General features: G+C 40.6%; 1 protein-coding gene and 2 long non-coding RNA genes across 5 annotated transcripts in view; 2 read left to right on the top strand and 1 right to left on the bottom strand.

The window, feature by feature from the left end:
- tlcd3a (TLC domain containing 3A) overlaps positions 1 to 19,615 on the bottom strand; it is a 27,079-nt gene that overhangs the window by 5,862 nt on the left and 1,602 nt on the right. Inside the window, exons 2-5 of one of the 3 annotated variants that reach the window (XM_086057253.1) lie at positions 17,403 to 17,449; positions 6,724 to 6,810; positions 3,662 to 3,881; positions 51 to 146 (exon numbers count right to left, since the gene is read on the bottom strand). In XM_086057253.1, the coding sequence (XP_085913379.1) occupies positions 51 to 146; positions 3,662 to 3,881; positions 6,724 to 6,785 (378 nt within the window). In that variant the 5' untranslated portion in view covers positions 6,786 to 6,810; positions 17,403 to 17,449. Of the gene's footprint in view, positions 1 to 50; positions 147 to 199; positions 3,465 to 3,661; positions 3,882 to 6,723; positions 6,811 to 10,006; positions 10,432 to 17,402; positions 17,450 to 19,615 lie in introns of those variants that run through there. The other 2 variants (XM_086057251.1, XM_086057252.1) reach the window with 2 other exon arrangements.
- Positions 12,962 to 15,978, top strand: LOC147133053 (uncharacterized). Its single transcript, XR_015081893.1, has 3 exons — positions 12,962 to 13,265; positions 14,495 to 14,845; positions 15,823 to 15,978. It is a non-coding gene; the product is annotated as an uncharacterized LOC147133053 (long non-coding RNA).
- LOC147133051 (uncharacterized) overlaps positions 17,815 to 19,615 on the top strand; it is a 4,693-nt gene continuing 2,892 nt past the window's right edge. The window contains exons 1-5 of the long non-coding RNA XR_015090305.1: positions 17,815 to 17,960; positions 18,855 to 18,898; positions 18,998 to 19,102; positions 19,359 to 19,422; positions 19,491 to 19,599. This is a non-coding gene — a long non-coding RNA (uncharacterized LOC147133051). The remainder of the gene's footprint in view (positions 17,961 to 18,854; positions 18,899 to 18,997; positions 19,103 to 19,358; positions 19,423 to 19,490; positions 19,600 to 19,615) is intronic.

The following is a 19,615-nucleotide window of genomic DNA, read 5'->3' as shown; positions in this document are numbered from 1 at the left end:
AAGATAAAGCAGACAAAAGACGGTGCCGGGGTGTGCCCGAGCCGCCTCACCTGAATTAATATCTTCCCCAGGGAGACGAAGGGCGTGCTGAGCTCGGTTAGAAACAAGCAGCCGATGAAGAAATCACCCTGGTCCTTACGGAAAAACTGAGGAATGGAAAGAAAAGTAGAGGTGGGGGGGGGGGGGAGGGGGGAAACAAATATAAGCTTGGTGGAAAATAAACACAGCTGGCATCCAAGGACATGCTTTGGAATGGAAGGTAAGAGTTGGAGATTGACAACATATCTAATAAAACGGTTGATTCTGGATTGAACCGTTCAAAGAAGAAAGAATAAAACACAACATTGCTGCAAATAAAGCTCTCCATTTGGTTTCCAGAACTCTGTTCAATTGAACCGTTTAACACAACATCCTAGCGAATAAATCTTGGCTCCATTAAGATTGTTCAGTTTTTAACGACAGTAGTACATCCTCGGGTTTATAACCTTTCTTGCGCCATTAGGACGCCATCCAAGACTTCATACCGGGAACTATTGCGAGAAGTCAATCTTGCTTTTATGCAGAAAGGCTGCTTATAGTAAGTAATTAGCTGTAATAATTGTCCACTGTAAGACCCAACAAACTTTTTGCTGGTGTGCCCTGACACATGATCTGGTGTGCCGCTGGTAATTGTCTAATTTCACTTAACAGCTCCTAAAATTATTAATGGTCTTTCTTCATCCATCTATGTCCATTAACCTGTGTAGTGTTCCCCCACTATATTTAAGCAATCGATTTTTATGGGTTTTTACAGTATACAGGGAATTACAAATAGAGAGTTGCACGCATTCCATGTCCCCAGTTAACCTTCAATATCATTGCTGGAGTCAGGCCGAAACCTATGTCACAATTTAGTAAATTTGCATTTTTTCACAAATCTATACTATTGGTCAGTCCACATGTGTTATTTTTACAAATTGACCAATCTAAAGTGTTAAAAATGGATTGCTGTCATTGACCATGTATGTGCTGCTGCTCTGCGTGTGTTCAAATTCAACTAACAACTAAGGTTTAAAATTGCTGTAACATGCATGCTAATTTCCTCTAGCCTGTCTATGGAGTTTCACATTATATGTTAGCATCCACCTAGCATACTTTCATTAGGCCAAATGATATGGTTTGTTTGGACATTTACAATGTTTAATACTCCTTTGTTTTATGTCAGTTTTACAACTACTTGAAGATATTACACTTGCAAGAGTGTGAAAAGAGATGCTAAGGGATCCTTTAAAAAGCGTGTTTAAATAGTGTTTTACCCCACCAACATGCACGTTTTGTGACTACTTTATGGTGCGCTGTGTGATATTTTGTGTGGGCAAAATAAGTACCTTGGCTCATTCAAGGTTGGGAAACACTGAAGTGAAGCCCTCAAGCAGGCTCAAACCTGAGACACTACCGAGGTTCAGCAAAGCTTTTCAAATATTGACCAGTGTGGTTAGAGACGCCATCCGACAACAGACGAGATGGATACAGAGATGTGGGACAAAAGATCCCGTTTGGCAAGATAGCTAGCTTCCAAATGATGAATAAAGGATGAGCTTACTCTGTCATCTGCCCATGAAAAGACTGCCGGGAACTTAACACCGCAACTACCTGGCCGGACTACCTCATCCCATCCTCACCCCATCCCCACCCCCACCACTCAAAAGCAGTCCAACCCTCGAGAAGACCGGTAAAACGCGCCACCCTTAATTATGAGCTAGTTTGCCTGCAGTCTTGCGAGAACAAAAAGGTTATTTGCGGACTGACGCTCGCCATCTGTCCGTTTGGTTACCCACCACGCTTGTTAACCTGTGTGCCAGTAAGATGCGTGACATGCTTAATCCTCTCACACAGAGAGACTGAAACACACACCTATTTTTATATCTGTCTCCTTTTAAAGGTATCATGGGTATGATTGGTAAATCCCTCTGTCGCATGACTGAAGAAAAGGTAAACCAAAATAATACAGCGAGACGCCATTTTGGCTAGGAAAATTCTGTATGACCTTTTCTGGGCAAGGCATTCGTACTATTTTTTAAGGTTGTTGACATTATTAAACAATTTCTTTAATCACAAATGATGTAGTTTGTGTAGCTCCTTTCACACTGCCTGTTAAAACAGCGGTTTGTTTTTTTTCTACGTCCTTGGATTTGGGCGACGACCTGGCAGTTTTACACATTCAGAAGTAGTATCACAGCCATAACAGTTGTGAGTATGGCTAGGTATGAAGTTTGAAGATTTGAGGACGCTCAGTTCTTCCAACTTCTTTTTCTTCTTTGTTGTGTTTGAAGGCAATAGTTGCCACCCGAGAAGTACTTTACTTTAACAATTGCGACAAAGTTCTGTATAAAAATATAAAACGCAGTTGATTACACTGGGGAATATTAAAAAAAACCAACAAAAAAAAACTTTCTTTTGGGTTAGATTTTCATGCTGATTAAAACTGAAATTGGTATGCTGATTCTGAAATTGCAGTCACTTATTTTTCTAGCACGTCAAGTTTTTTCTCCAAAGCTTACCCTTCAGATAAGCAAATTCCACTGATTAGCTGGAGTCAGACTGCAGTAAGAACAGCTGATTACAACTGCACTCATCTACAGCTATGTGGCAAATTCTCACATTTGGGACAGTGCGGTGAGAGGTGTGTGCAGCTCCCAATTGCTCAGTACAATCAACATCTGCAAACAAAGTTAGCATAGTAGGTGTTAAGAGGATTAGTGGTGGCTTTTCTCTTAATTAAACTTGTAACCATGGGCATAGCGTTTTTTAAATTGTATTTCATTTTATGCTGTTTTTTTAGTTTTCAAAGCTATACCAATAATTCCATATTAGTATTTTATTTACAAACACACATTTATTTCATATTTTATAAGAAAACAGGGATGCTACAGATCAAAAACTTGATATGATAGAGAAAAACAGATCAGTTTTGGACTCTGCACCCCAAAATGTGTTGAAAACAGCTGTCAACAAAAAAATGTGCTCCCTGGTGTTATCATTTAGCCTGTTGACTGAAAAACTCGCCCCAAAAACTAAGGAAGAAGCGGTTTTATATTCATGCAGATCATGCGTAACTTTTTTTCCCTTTCACTCTACTTTTCAAATGATGCTGTATCAAGTTTTACCAGTTTTAATTGGAAAATGGAGTTAAGAGAGTAAGACTGCAGCTGCAACTAAATTATGTAGCGTAATCTGATCTGGTATTGTTTATCAGTCAAACAAACGGCCATGTTTCCACCGGCCCGATGCTTCCCTCCGTAAAATGACTCAACGCTTATTCGAATGTCGCAATCAAGTGTTTTTTCCTGAGCTTTGAATCTGTCGCGGTAACCGCATTCAGACCCTTGAATGGCATCACTTCTCCTCTCGATGATCGACTTCCTGTCCATTCTTGGTGTATCTATCTCCGGGGGCTTAAAATTGTAGGGTGGCGCTTTTGTGACCTGAAAGAATGTCATCAATAATTAGGAGCCGACTCTGGTGGTTCTTTTCCTGTTTTCGAACTGGTGGACTATTCGTGCAATGGGGTTTTACGCAAAAAAAAAAAAAAAAAAAAAAAAAGGCAGAATGTCAATGATGCCTATGACCTGCCTGTGACCAGTCTTTATCGTATTAATAATCATTTGGACGCCTTCCTTACCAGCGTGACGGGCAGCAGGATGGTGAGCAGGGCGATGTGATGCAGCACCAGCAGGAACTCCCGACGGACGAAGGCATTCACCGTCCCCAGGGAGTGGTGCTTGTACTCCTCGTGCCCTTTGACACGAAAGCGGTGGTAGTGGCTGAGGTACATGGCCAGAAGGTCATACGTCATGTATGGCACGCCGAACCAGTTGACAAAGTGGGTGGCCAGCCAGTGCCTGAAAGGAGGGAACAGGGCACAATACAATTGGCTGCTTACAGAATTAAGTAAACGAGGGACCGCTTTGAAGTTAACTCCCTTCAATTATTATTTTTTTCCTCTTTCTCGGCAAGCAGAGAGGGGATGGGTGAGCAGTTGCGTATGGAGGAGGAGGTGGTGGCGGAGGAGTGAGGGAGCGACGAAAACAAGACAAAAGACATTGCCAATGTCTTTACGTTACGTTGCCAATGCAAGAATGGAACTCCGTTGTAAACCAAAGACTTCTGCAGTTCTTTGGTCTATGTACCACTTGTATACAGTGGTACCTCTACTTACGAACGTATCTTCATATGAAATGTTCAAGTTACGAAACGCCTCAACAGGAAAATATTGCCTCTTGTTAGGAAAGAAATTTTAGGATACTTGAGATAAGAATACAGTATGGGCTGCTACTCCCAGTTCCAGAGTTTCCTGAACGCAACATACTCATAGCTGTTCTGCCATTGGCTATTACCTAGCATCTTCCTGGCATCCCATTGGCTAAGAGGGACCTCTACCGTATGTGTCTATGTGTGTAGATAGACAGGTAGATAGATATGTATATATCTTTATGTGATAGATATGTCTATGTCATTCGCCCCTCGGGTCATTAGGTGTTCAGAGTTTTACGTGAATTAGAAACTGGGAAAAGAAAAAAAAAAGAAGAAAATTGTACAAACAACGCAAGAGATAATGGAAAAGTATGAAAAGGGGATGTGTTTGGTTGATCTCGCCAAAGAATATGACCCTAATGTATCGACAGTCGCCACGTTATTAAATCAGTTCTTTACAAAACGCCAGGCAAAAACCACTTCTGAGAGAGAACATACAACAAAGAGGGCAACAAGCGATGAGGACAGCAATTAAAAGGTAAACGACCATTTTTATCCTTTACTCTATTCTTTATTTATTGCGTTATGCACAACTCTTATTGTGCAATAATCTAATTGTAAAATGTATTTGTTACATGTTTCGCTGCATTTTTATGCTTAATAATACATTTATGTCTGAATTTTGGGGGGCTTGGAACAGTTTAGGGCATTTACATGGAAAACACGTCTCTACTTACAAAATTTTCTAGTTAAGAAATTTCTTCCAGAACCAATTAATTTCGTAAGTAGAGGTACCACTGTATAAAGCTTTCGGGCAATTTCAGTGAAGAGCTCAGGCCAGTATACTGACTATCAATCGAGGAGTCTCTGTAGGAACGTCAGTGATCATTTTACATTTTAAGAGTTGTACGTATTCACTTACAAACGTTGTGTGCTGCTTGGGCGCTAACTTGACATTTCATTGGGCGTTCGAGTGTGCACCCTTTCGCCCTTGCCGCGGCTTTAAAGGCAACCTTACGTAAGCGCGGCATAATAAACAGCTCGGATAACCTAATGAGCGCTGATCATGGCGACGGTTAATTACGCGGACAGAGCAGCGTAAAGCCACAGGGGCTGAGCCGGGCTACTGCCCTCTGAACTCTGCCAGGGTTCTTTAGCTCTTAAGGTCATTGGGTGGAGATTAAGAGCGTAGTAAGGCAAAACAAACAACATGGCTTGGAAAAGACTGCCGCCATATGATTTGATTCCGTCTATTTGAGTCACCTCTGTACCTTTGAATCACTTGCATTTAGTGGACCAAGGCTGCTGTGTTCACATTGATATGGCGCAACATCCCATAGTTGACATTAAGAAACTACATCAGAGTGAGCAGTATAGCTTGGCTCAATTCCGCAAAATTGTTCCGGGTACCAAAAAAGGTCACAGAGACTGCGCTAATTTTTGGCACCATTCCGTTGCAGTACAGTACCTAAACAGCAGAACTTGACAGTACATTTCAGAGAGAACCATCATGTCTGCATGATAAAACACAAACAGAATTCACAGACGACATATTGTGTGTTCTCTCAGGCAAAGTGTGTCTTTTTATTACATGCCACGATGATCTGAATCCATGCTATTTACGTAGCTTACGCCGCTATCGCCCCGTCCGTCTTCACAGGCCCCGACAGCTTTTACTGTTCTAAACTTAGACTAAAGGTGCTGGAACCAATTTCTTCAAGCTAAATGCATCTTCTTAGCTTTCTACAATCATCCTTTTGGTCTATTTATGTTTCCAGTCCCTGTTTTGTTTTTTCTGGAGGTCGCCGTGATGTGGAGTAAAGTGTTACGCCAAAGGCCGGAGGCAGCGACAGATTGTGATAGGGTATTAAGCGTATTCATGGGTCTGACTGCAGAGCATGTGTCTGATAAATCCCCCCCCCCCCCCCTCCCGCCTTGCGCACGTCACAGGACAGCAGAACTGAGCAGCGTTGTGAAGGAATTAAGACCACAGGGGAGTGGAGGGGAGGAAAGAGGAGGGGAGGGCCCTGTGGAGATTAGAAGCCTGAAACTGGGACTGCCCGGGTCTGGCCGCTGACTCAGTAGGATTACGAGGCTAGCATTATCTTACATTCACACTTTCCCAAAAAAAAAAAAAAAAAAAACACAGGGAGGCTAGTGCGCCGTGGAAAAAAACGGAAAGGGCAAGTTGAGAAAAAGTACTAAGAAGTCATCTAGTTTACAACTATTATGTAAATGTGAGCACAAAACACAAGGAAAATATTAGACTGTATTGGTTGTATTAGATAAATATGTTTGTTAGGGAACATTTTGAGGTCCGCCCCTTAATCTCAAAGTGCAATATTTGTGATTTCCCAGCAATCTCAAATGCTGCAATGCTAGCACATTCCGGTACAGATACAAAGAAAACAGGATCAATCATATTCATGTTACAAGAGTCACATTAGCGGCAGCTGTTTCGTGGCAGGCTGGGTTGACACGACAACTAACCTGCCATTGATGACGTTGCTTCTGCACGACAATACGACGACGACTCCTGCTGTGGTTGCCATGACAGCATGGATGGATGACACCAATCTGAGAAAGAGACACAATCAACAAAACAATGAAATGATATGAACAACCCAAAAAGGCTTTCGGGTCTTAGCAGCCACTCTAAGGCGACTTGAGACATTCCGAACAATATTGTTGAGTTTCCCCGAACAGAAGTTAATGATTCCAGTTCACATGGACCTGAAAAACACCACTGCTACACTCAAAACACTTTAGTGCTGTTTCAACATCAAAGCAGCTCACAAAAGTCTGCATTCACGAGCCATTGTGGGGTTGATGGCGAGATGGTGAAACAATGGGCAAGTTTGTTGTGTGGTGGCGAGGTGAACCTGCTGTCACCTCGCGCTAATCTGTGTTGGATGGCGGCCAAGGTGGCCACGTGATGGGCCCAACACAAAACCCCAAGCCTGATATGGGACTCGATATGGGGTCGACACACTAACGCGACTTAACACGCATTTGTATACATTTACCCATCAACCCTTATTGCCACGGGCATTTCCAGGGGTGTCACAAGATTCAAATTTTTGAACAGCCCACTCATTGTGTGTCCGCCAGTAACCTTCGAGTTTCCTCTCCCTGCTGCTGCTGCTGCTGCTGCTGCTGCTGCTGACAAGGCCGCCGGCGTGACCAGAAACACGGAGAGTGGAGGGGAACAGGAAAAGGGGGTTAGAATTCCTCGCTGCCTTGTCGGGCAATTCGCTCTTTCCTGCCACGCAAACTTCGGCTCGGCAATCACTCGCGGCGCGTTTGCGCACGGCAGGCCGCTTGCTCTTTCACGTGCCGTCACACTCACAATGTCTGACAGTGGCGGGCTACGTCACCGCTTTTGAGTGGCCAATGCAGCCAAGCAAAAAGTAAATGGGAGTAGAGTTGACCCCTGCTACTCATGGAGAATAGCAAGTAGCGAAAATAATCTGCATATAACTGACTCCCTTTATAATTGTTTTTTTTTTTAAACAAAAACATTCTTGATAAAACGCTGATTAAAGGTTAAAGCTAATAAGCTTTTTCCACAAAAAAATGGGGGTTGGTAATTCATTTAAATTTATATAAATGAAATGCAAGCTTTATTGGGTTAGGGTCCGGTGATTGACTTCAGTCACATACATATCTAAATGAATGGCCTAGGCTGGTGAGTGACATGGGTGTCCATGAATGACAGCGTTGAATTGGCTGTTGAGCTTAAGTTGGCTTCCCGTTCATCTGTCTGTTCTTTGTAATTTTCTTTTCCAAGTGTGAAATGATCCCAAACTTTGTATATTCTTTTGTGGACTCTTTTTTTTTTTTTTTTTCTAGCTTGCCGCTATCACTCCAGCGTATTGCTATAACATTGGAGCGTATGGGGAAAATGACCCTTGTTAATCTTCGCAGCAGGGACTTTGCTTGGGCTGTTATTTGTAATCACATTATTTGAGTTATTCGATCGATCATTTCTGCCCTAGACTGCGGCATAAGAGACGTGAACGCCTGCTGTATGCTAGATGTTAACTACATATGCCAAGGAGACCATGGTTTTTTTTTCATTTGTTTGTTAGCGGTATTACACAAGAACTACTTACTGTTTGTTCAGCCTGTGAAGTTGTCAAAACTTTGAGGCCATCAGTTGAATTTGTAACAAAGTACATGCGTCCAAGAAATGGTTGTGAGGGTAAACATTTACAGTATCAAGACTCGGGGGACATTTTTTTTAGTCCAATTCATCCGCAAGTTGCAGCAGAGCACGTGACGTGTTCAGCGTAGGGGCTTGCGCGGGGTAACGTTTCTCTTTTTTTTGTTTCTCGTCTGAGAAAACAAGCAGTGTGACATGGCCCGCGGCGCGGACGCTTGGCAAGAGAGCATTTTCCCGTCAGATGAGCATTAGTGGAAATAGGGAGGCATTATTCAGGGAGGAGGAGGGCACAGCTAACTCAGCAACAGTCAGCCCAGGCTTGGCTCGGAAGAGGATTAAAGCAGGGTGACAGTGAACCAATGAGCAATCAAGTGCACTAGTGTGCAATATGAGAGCCTGTCATTTGACGATTATTGTTTAAAACACTGATTTTGACAAGCTCGGGTTTAATTGCATATATTCGGCATAACATTAAACCAGTTCAAAAACATTTCATATTCACTTCAATGACCACTTTAACTCTTCTGTTGATGTTCTTCAATTGCAAAGAACATTCATGGGTCAACGTGAACCAATCTATGATTAATCACTACCATACCAAATGTTTATAGGACATGAATAAATGAAATAACAAAAGCAGAATAAAAATCAAAATTTGAAAAAAAAAAAAGGATTTCTCAAACATTACAAAAAGTAATCATCAAAAAGTATGCAAATTCTGACTCTCCCCAGCAAGCCCGCCCCCACCCCCCAGGGGTCTACAGTGGCCTATGAGGGGAAACCAAAACTAATGTGAGCGTGATTGCTTATTTGTCGACATGTGCCTTGTGCATAACTGGCCACCAGTCCAAGATGTACCTTCCTCTTACCCGACGTCAGCTCGGATTGGCTCACCAGTGACCCTAATGGACTAAACTGAACTCTACTCAACTCAATTTTATTTATAGAGCACTATAAGAACGACCGCAGCGGGAGCAGTATAGAACAAGCACTATAGAAAATGGAGGAACCTTTTTGTCACCTGTTATGAGCATGGTGTCTCACAGTTCTTCTGTTATGAACATGGTGTCTCACAGTTCTTAAGTTGGGGGTTAGCATCTAGTCTCTGTCCTTATTGTTTGCAGTTGTCATGTTCTTACATGTTTTTTTTCCCGTGGTTACTGCGGCTTCCTCGCACAGCCCAAAACATGCATGTCAGGGTTCACTCACTGAGGGCTCTTAATTGTACTTTGGCACAGTGGCAGCTTCTTTTAAAATTACATAGTGGACCAAATTGATGTGCCGCCGGGGAACCCTTACGGCCCACGCGCCGTATTTATCTTCTTAACCTTTTTCAAGTCTATGACGTTTGTCAAGACATCGTCACTGAAATAACTTTTTGTTTTTTAATATGAAAGCTTGCAGTTATGCAGGGATAGACATAAAAGCCAACGTTCATATACGGCGCCGAAATTAAACAATGCAACAGAAACAAGCTAGCTGAGAACGCTCGTTGGACAGTGACGAGCCCCCCCCCCAACAACCACAAGCCTCGCAATGAATGAAGCGAGAAAACACTGCACACTTAGCGACATAATAAACGCTTGCTGGTCTTTTTTTTCTTCTTACCTTTCGCTAACGAGCACCACGTCGGCATCGCTCCAATGCTTGAACACTCGGGGCAGGATCTTCCTAAAGGCGAAGAACAAGCCGGGGAAAACTACGGCGCCACAAGCTAACACTTGCAACATTATGACCCTTTATTTTTTTATTTTTTTTTTTGGGAGGGGTGGGGGTGGTGTTGGGGGTTCGCCGCTTTATTAACAAAATAAATAAAAATCCCGACTGGACTAAGCCCTCCTGCTTCGTCGACGCTTCACATAACGCGTCGCTGTAGCATTCTGTCGTGTGGCCCGAGCTGGTGCTGGTGGTGCTGGTGGCGAGTTTTGGCCGGGATCAGTCCACCACCATTCGGGACGATGTTCTCTTGCTCGGTTCTCAGCAGCCAGCAGCAGCACCAGCACCGCTACTGTGAAGCTAACGGTCGGAAGTACATCACGATTATTCCCAGGGACTGTCAAAATAAGAGTTAGTTGTCAAAATAAAAGCAAATTTCTGGGTTGAGGGCTGTTTCCAGCGGTTTCGGGTTTCGTTTTTTAGGGGGGGTCAATTTGAACCACAAATAATCCGATTCTGTACTTTACATCGCATCTGTGGTTTGAAATGTTGATTAATTTAAATGTGGCCGTATAGGCGATCTTACAAATGGCCACTAGATAGCGCCCAAAGTACAGAAAGCAAAGAGGCAACTTTGATGTTTGAAAAACCTGGGAATAGCCTTCACGATGCAACTCAAACTCAACTTTGTTTCTAGTTATTTTTTTCTAGTCATTTCTAGAGCAAGTAACAACAACTACAACTGTATTAATGTGCTGCACATAAAACAAAAGAAACATTGCTTGGGGCCCCCAGATAATCCTCCCTATATACTGAAATTGCAATCTGGCGATCAAAGCATGCATGAAGTCACTCATGTTTGCTAAAAGATGAGTTTGAATGTAAACGGACAACCGCAATTTTCTAATAGTCAATAGTTGGTCTGTTGGCGAGTAACACACATAAATATGTACGATTTAACTATCTCTCTCATTCCACTTTAGAGGAACAAAAGACGTCTTGTCAGCTTCACATTGTGGCGAAGTTGCTCCTCTCGGTTTTAGCATTGTAGACAAGCAATGCAATATAAGAAAGATGGTGACCTTCCAAAGATTAAAACGAAACAGGTAAGGTGACTCAAAAATGAAAAATAATGTCAGAATGTAATTAAATTAAATTAAATTACAAGGCACAGTCTCCAGATTTAGACCCTATCGAGCTGGTTTGGGATTAACCCAAGTAACGGTAGCCTACAACTGCCACACATTTGTGGGAACCTTTACAACACATTTATTAAGAATTTACTGACGAATATTTTATTTAGGTTGTAGAGTGAATGGCAAGAGTGTGTTCAGCTGTTTCTCTGCCTTAGGTGGCTACTTTAATGAGTCAAAAGTTCAGAACAAAATACGGTTTATAGATTGACTCCATGATTACTTCAATTTTTGATTTGTTTCGGAGAATAGTAAGACATTACATGAGTTTACATTTTTTTAAATGGAAAAATAAAACAATGGAAAAGCAAAGATATATTTTATTAAATAATTGCAACTAATTATCAACACTGAAAGCAAAGTTCACATTCACTATATAAATAACAACAACAAAATAGTCGACTACCGGATGCATGATACCAATTTTGATACCTTGGTTAAAAATTGATCAAGATCAAGGGTGGCACCAGGCAGGCGGTACAGTGCATCGTTTTCACTATTGCATTGGCTTTTATTGCCCTCCCTGAGTTGCAACTTCCTCCTCAACAGAGTTTGCTACCTGAGTAAATTGTTTTTTCTTATTGCATTTCTGATGCATGTGTTACATTACCACCTCAAAACTGAATGGTACTATTTTTAAGTCTGATTGTTTTTTTTTATATGACTCTTTCATCGGATCGATTAGCTTGTTAAGGTGTACCTAATAAAGTGTCCACTGAGTGTGCAGTCAGTTTCTTTTAGTCGAAAAGACATTTATGACACCTTTATGGTGCCGGAGGTCCAGCCTACGTAAACTTGAACTTATCTACATGTTTATCAGTATTACCGGAAAGGAAAACTATGTGATCTATCTTCAATCACTTTGTAAAGACGCGGTCTCAAACTTGAGGCCCGTGGGCTATTTTTAGCCCACAGTATGATAGTTTGTCTATAGCAATATCTATATTACAAAATAGAGACATTGTGAAATTTTTCATTGTAAAGCCTTTGAAAAATAAAATGTATTTTTGTATTATTTCAATTACCGGTACTTAATTGACATGTAGGCTTCATGGAGAAGACCGTTTCCCCTGTATAGATAGATAGAAATATAGTGACGTATATATAATTTTTCTTTCACCCCAATATATCACTGTATTGGAATATTATCATTAAATGTGGCATAATATTTGCGATTCCCATCCCCATCACTAATATGGCTTCAAATTGTTGTTTGGGGTAACAAAAAATAGAAAAGTTTGGGATGGCATATAAGATAAAAGTGACTTCATTTACTTTTTTTTTTTTTTACAAGGTATCACCAGCGCTACAGGCGGTAAACGACTGTTTTAAGCCATGTTGCGCCATCACACAGCACTGAGGAGGAAGCCATAAAAACCCAGATATAGCACTTGTGGTGGAAAATGTATTTGCAATGTGTGTGTCTGTGTGCGTGAGAGACGTAACGAGGAATCAAGAAGGGAGGGTCCTGGATGTTGGCAGGTGATAAAAAGAGCCTCGCAAACTGGCGACCGCGGTCATCCTGGTATCAAATCCAAGCGTCTCAGGTGAGCCAACCTTCCGTTGGGGTTGTTTTTGGGGCTGGAATTTGGTAGAACTTGGGTTCTACATTACAAAGGATAGGTAGGGCTTGATGATATAATAAATTCTGCAAATGAAAATGGTGTAGCTAATATCATGAGAGTGGACATTAAGGTTAGAGGATTAGGGTTAAGGTTGAGCATTTCTACAGCAGGTTGTAAAGTTTCCTGTGTTAGTTTTGATATTATTATATTATCTTGCATAGTGAATAGTAATTCCTTGATTTTTCAAACACCAAGATCAGAAACCCACCGGAACCAGAACCTATAATATGCTTTTTTTCTTCTTTTTTTTAAAATCCCAGATTAATTGTGTCATGTGTTGTCTGCAGACACTCTTTTTTTAGACTCCTCCTTGGTTTTCTTTCACCCAAGCCTTAACTCTGAACAGGATGAAATTGGATCTACTTGCCCTGACTCTATGCATCCTCGGTACAGGTACGATATACAAAAACACATCTTGATGAATCTAAAAAAAAAAAAAAAAAAAATGCTGGATCTTTGGATCCCAGAAATTTCTTGTGGTTGTTTGATACCATGTTGAAAAAAAAAATGCATTTCAAGGTAACGTCAAGGGCAAAAGTTGGTAGCATTTCCTCAAGCCGGGTCATAAAAAGCCAAAGGTTATTATGTTGTATGTATTAAGACTGTTTGTCAAAAAGGGATTGTCCTTTTTAAGAGCACAATAATAGTAAAAGATTAAGCTGATTACCGTTTGTTGAGTTATGGTATGATGACGCAGTGAATGTCCTCCAGGGCGTGTGTGGGATTAATGCCTCCCTCACTTGAAATGCTTCCACGGGCAGTACACGGTGAAAATTTGGGCAAAACCGTACTTGCTGCTTGCGTGACAATTGTGTATTTTGATCATCATAGAAAGTTGGAGACTTGCCGTAGAACCTGTTGCTGCTGGACACAAAATTATATGGGTTTTGCAAAAATCAAAACAGCATACAGTGCAGTATAGTGACCCATACTCCTTTTGTAGGCAGGTGCTTTGCAAGCACATGGTACCTGTATGAGTGGCGTGCCTCAGGAGCCATATACAAGTACGCCACACTTTTATGTATCCAAACCCTAAGAGAGAAGTAGGGTACCTCTCACTTTCGTCCACTATGTGTGGTGCTGATGGAAATGAGTCATTTGACCCTCACCACTGGACTTGCTTTAATCAACAAATAGCTTCTTGGTGTGGGACAAAAACACACTTCCATTGATAGATGCAATGTTGCACACATGCCGTGAGTCTCCTTTATATCCTAATCCTTGCAAGAAATTAGATTTTTATCTAATTTTATTTTTATAATTATCTAAGAAATTAGTGATTGTTACAAGATAATCATGTGCGTTATGACCGATGCTGCGAGCGCAGAAAAAAAACATCGTGATTTACACTTCCGCCACACTCACTGGACATGCACTGATCCCGTGCATCAGACTGACAGTACCCATGGGTAAATGGCGCATTTTTATCAACACCTCAAGGAAGTCATGAGTGCTACCTGAACAAGACATGTAGTTTGCCTTACACTTCACTCAACCTTCACCTTGCATCTTGGCTGTTAGCGACCAAATCTAGTCTAAAACACTCACAGCGAGTTGTAAGTGAGCCTAGAGATGTGCTTGTGTTCACTTATTTTTGTCTCATTTTATTTTTGCATTAACAGCCATGCTGTGCAGAGGCCAGTCAAGCACAACTCCCAGTCCATCCTTGACTACACCTCCTCATTCCTCAACTGAACCAATTACACCTCCTCCAAACTCGACAACCCCTAATCCAGGTTCAACTACACCCCGTCCAGTACCCACCACACCTGATCCAGGCATGTCAACCAGTACCGCGGCATCCACCACAGTAGCAACAAGCTCAGCTCCAACAGCGATTCCACCTACTTCACCAAAAGAGACCACCCCCGTCACTGAGGGTCAAGGTGGTGGTGGAGGTGGCTCTGAGGGGCTTTCAGACGGCGCCATCGCGGGCATCACAATCGGCTCTATTGCTGGTGTGGCCGCTATTGGTGAGTCTAGTTTGAATTGCACCACTTTCTTTGCTTCCTCAAGGACACATGAGCCATTAACATGCGTGACATTGGCGGTTCACCCAAGGTCAATCCTGAGTGTCCCCAGCCACAGGTAAGTTTATTGTGTATCTTCAGACCAGCTCTAGAGATCTCAGGGGTATCGATGTATTTTGAGATCAGGACTAAAAGATAGAATTTGGTACTTTTAATGGACATCAGGAAAGTTTACCACCGATTTAAGTACTTCCGATTTAAGTACACGGGAGGTACAAAATGAACTCAATTTAAAGCAAGGGACATTCTGAAAGAAGCCATCTTTTACCTTGACCACATACTTTAGTCCTATACACCAGACATCCATGAAACAATCCTAAATGATATCTTTTGTTTCCAATTTCTACATTTTGATTCAAAGCAAACCTTGAAGAGGCATTTCCACAACGGTACTTACTTTTAAATAAGATAAAGTGGGAGGTACAAAATGACATTGTCTTCCATGGAATACTCAAGAAGGATCCACCTTGTACCGCGACAGGAGGCATAAAATGAACATGACCATTAGGATCAACCTTGTACCTTAGACACATACTTTTCTACCTAATGGTAAACTGTTTGACATCCATGAAACAGTCCCAAATTCTGTCTTTTGGTACCGATTTCCATATTTTGTTCCAAAACACCTGGTCTGAAGGTATAAAATTCGCTCCTATTTGGCAGGAGACACTCAAGATCAATCTGGTACATTGACCACATAGTTTAATCGCAAGCATCTAATGGTACTCCTGCATCGACTAATTCCAAAATCCATCTTTTGGCTCTGATTTCCATTTTTATGAAAAATTGTGTCAAGAAGGGCCTTAAAAATTAAGCCATACTAAAAAGGTAGAACATGTTGCTGATTACTGGTTAAAACTTAAACTGATAACAATTGTGGTAGTAACAATGCAACAATGTCATAAATGTTCTCCTTTCAGGTGGTGGTATCTTTGGAGTACTCAAGTACACTGGGAGAGTGTGAGAAGCAGGACTGCTTTTATGATGGAGTCACCGTTTTATTTTTGATGAATGATTAATTACTAATAAGAGAACACATTTGAATTCCATTGTTTTCCATTTTTGGGGGGGAGGTGTTAGAGACATTTATTTGTACTTGGATTTGAATTAAAAGGGCTAATTGTATGTGGATGTGAGTGTGGGTTTTGTTTGGTAAATAAATATTCCTTAAAATGGTGTTTGCCTCGTACTAGTAAGCATGACGTTTTGTCTTCTATTCTTAATCATGGGCTATCGGGCTAAAGTCCAGGTGTACATACTGTTACAACTTCACTGTGAATACAAAGAGCTGCTTCATTTCATGATGTGAGCACAGTATGTTATAGTGTAGTCAAATACAGTGCAGTATAAAACATAAAAAAGAAAAACCTATTCAACTCGGTGTTGGCAATATAACCAAATGGAGGTCTGTTTACCTTCGGACAACAATTGTTGACACTCAATGTTTCAAAAATAAAAATAAAAAGCAACATTATACCTTAAATTGAAGCCAAACCATGTTCACCAAGAGCGCTAGTTTGATGCAACATGTCTGTGGTAATACCGATATGCTAGCTTTGACTAGTTTAGGCCAATTTTTGTTACCAAAAAGAAAAAAAAGTTGAAACATTTGATTTCACAAATTAATAGAAATAATTCCCGACACAATAATGATTATTATAAGAATTGTTAGTTACACCCTGGGTGTGTTCTTCGTAAAGAGTCTCTTTTGACTATTTTTCCTCAGCTAACTAGCTCATTGCTATCTAGCTTAATAGCTAATGTCTAACTAGCCAGCTGGCTGCTCACGCTTAGTTCCCTCGGTAAAGTTATTCACTAAGGTTAATTAAATATTATTTATGGCTCTGTATTTAAACTGATAAGCCAGGTAGAAAAATATTACAGTAAAACAAGGTAAACTCCCCTTTTTATTAATATAGCAACAGAATTAGCCACTTAGTTAGCAGAAAGACATTTTGCATTCCCTGTGGGAAATATTGTAAGTATTTTTTTCATAAGTTCATAAATGAAGTGTCAGATCTATACATTTTAGCTTCCATAATTCACCGAAAGAACCCCGTTTTCCTCAATTAACCAGCTAACCTCAAAGTAGCTCGCTGGCCTCAATGACCAGGGTATTAACCCAAATGGCATTGGTATCATTATCTTTATCATTATTAAGAAAAAATAAAAAACATAAATATGGACTTAGAAATGTTAGCTGCGAACTCATCTCGGCATTCTTGTAAAATAAACTAATAATTTGTAGCCAGTAACCGATTTCTGTGTTCCCTAACAACAATCTACAAACTATAAGGTTGGCGCAGGCCTTAGCCACCTTTGTTGGGGTCTAGATGGACTTTACACTACACCAAGAAGCCCTTCTGGATTTTATGGTCGCTCAGGCCATTAGCCCGTGTGTCAACACAGCCGTGCTTAAATCGTTACACAAACAAATTGATGTTCGTACCGCCAAAGGCCATATGGTGTGGATATGTAAAAGAAATATAAAAGTTCATACCTGAGAGGGTTGACTTGCTCTCATTTCTTTGTTCTAGGTGCGTTTTCCTGCGGGACAGAAATACAGATATGAGTTCATATCTGTTCAAGCGGGGGTGTTTCTAGTCACCTTGGGGGCCCTAGGGGTCCATGTCTCTTTTGGTCATTTGATATTATGTTTGGAAGCAGACATGAAAAATGGAAAAACAACTCGTTATTTGATTTTCATTTTAAAATACAAACACCAACATTGAAATACAGCTTAATTTTCTATTTTGTTGTCTGGAACGAGTAAGAAAAAGTCTTTCATTTTGAATTCTAAAACGACAACAGAATACGTCACGTGACATAAATCGAAATACGGCTTGTATATCTGTTTTAGATTCCCGGAATTTGTAGAGGTATCTGGCAGGAGGAGGGGTATTGTCGGACAGGGTACGGTCATACCGGAAACGGTATTGTTTTTTTTGTTTTTTTTATAAACTTTATTGCTCCGTAGTGATGTAACCTGCCTGAAAGCAGAAGAGTGGACAGTATATCTTTCTCACACACAACGATGCTACGACGTCTTGAGAGAACGGTAAGTGACGCTTTGTTATCTGTGTCTAATTTATATTAAGCAAATGATAAAACTGACTGTTTATGGTTGTAACTTTATCAAAATAACTTTGGTTATTGTTGCCCGCGTAAATTTCATCATAATATTTCCGTGAGAATGCCGTGTTGTCGGCCAGTAGACGTGTATAACTTTATTGCCTGGTTATTGTAATGTTGTTCTATATGTAATACAACAATCAATTGTCATCAGAATCAAACGTGTAGTTTGGAATTCATGTCGTTTTACTATGAATGGCCGCGTTATATCTTTTTATTTTTATTTATATTTTTATTTTCAGTATATTTTTACATTCACTCTTGGCAGATGCATCACTCGATCATTCAGGGGAATGTGAAGTTTGAAAGTCTGCACTCAATGCTGCAAATATACTGCCCGCTTTGCCCCCAATTCAAACCTACTCGTCTCTGTAAAGTTCTCCAGCACACAAAAAATGCAATTACGTTTCAAGGCAATGCCAGTTTGTGTGTTTCTTGCTAAAATGCATCTGTGGACACTTCATGGACACTAGAATTACATTCTGCTCAAGAGCAGCCGTTATGTCTTATTGAATAGTATATTGAAGCCATCCAGAAGGTACCTGGTGATAGTGCTACATTGTATTTTTGTTTGAAAATAGATTTTTGTGTGTGTTTGAATGAACTTGACTATGACTTGGACATTTAAAAGCCAGGAAAAGAGATGATAGTGAAAACTCAGACAGCTGCCCTGATGTGTGCTGACTTTTGGAGTCTTGGGCTGGACAATGAAATGAAATCAAGTGTTGGTCACCTACAGAGGGACGTCTTTTGATTATGTTCAAATTGACATAAAGAAAAGCCAAACGATTTCAACCTTTTTTTTTTCAATTGCTGATAGGAAATGCTTGCTTTGACCTCATTCAGCAGATTGCCCAATCACAGGTGAAAAAAAACAAATTGAAAATGCGATCTCTAAATGCGCTTTGTCTTATACTTTATGTAATTGAGTGCCTGATATCTTGTCTACAATATATTACACAGGAAAAGACCATATATGTTGCAGTTCTTTATGTTGCTCCAACATGGCGTCATGTGACCCCTTCCTAAGTTTACCAAGTCCTGGATGCTGCCTATAACTTCACAATTGTAAGTTAACCATCTTTTTTTTTTTTTTTTTTAAGCTCTAGAAGACTTTGTTGACATTGACTGTACTTTTTGCTTTCTCTCTTTATCACTTGCACAGCAGTAAATATTCGGTACTACAGCACCTGTCACAAATGTTCTTTTAGTTATAGTTGCTTGTCCCTTTAATACTTGTGTGGCTCAAAACTAACAGACACATTCCTTTGTTTGTTTCTACATGACTAATAAAAATAAATGCTCATATTCTTTTTTTTTTTAGACTACATGCCTGTATTGAAGAAATGGTGGTGTATACTACTAATGGAAAACTTCATCCTTGGCAGGTTGGTACTGTGCAACTGTATAATTTGTTTGAATGAAAAATGTTATGTAATGTTACGTCTTATTTCAGCTATGGGAAATTATTTGCACACTGGACGGATGCTTCAAAGGCATTTCTGCGAGGTGAAATCCTTCCTGTGTTCCGATTTAGGAAGCACCAGATGGACAACATTTCTGAGGTTGATTTCATCAATG

Source organism: Filicampus tigris, chromosome 17, assembly GCF_054856515.1.
Source record: "Filicampus tigris isolate MCC_2025a chromosome 17, RoL_Ftig_1.0, whole genome shotgun sequence".
Taxonomy (NCBI): domain Eukaryota; kingdom Metazoa; phylum Chordata; class Actinopteri; order Syngnathiformes; family Syngnathidae; genus Filicampus; species Filicampus tigris.
Note: the sequence above shows the minus strand (reverse complement) of the source record. Positions and strands in the feature narration are given on the sequence as shown.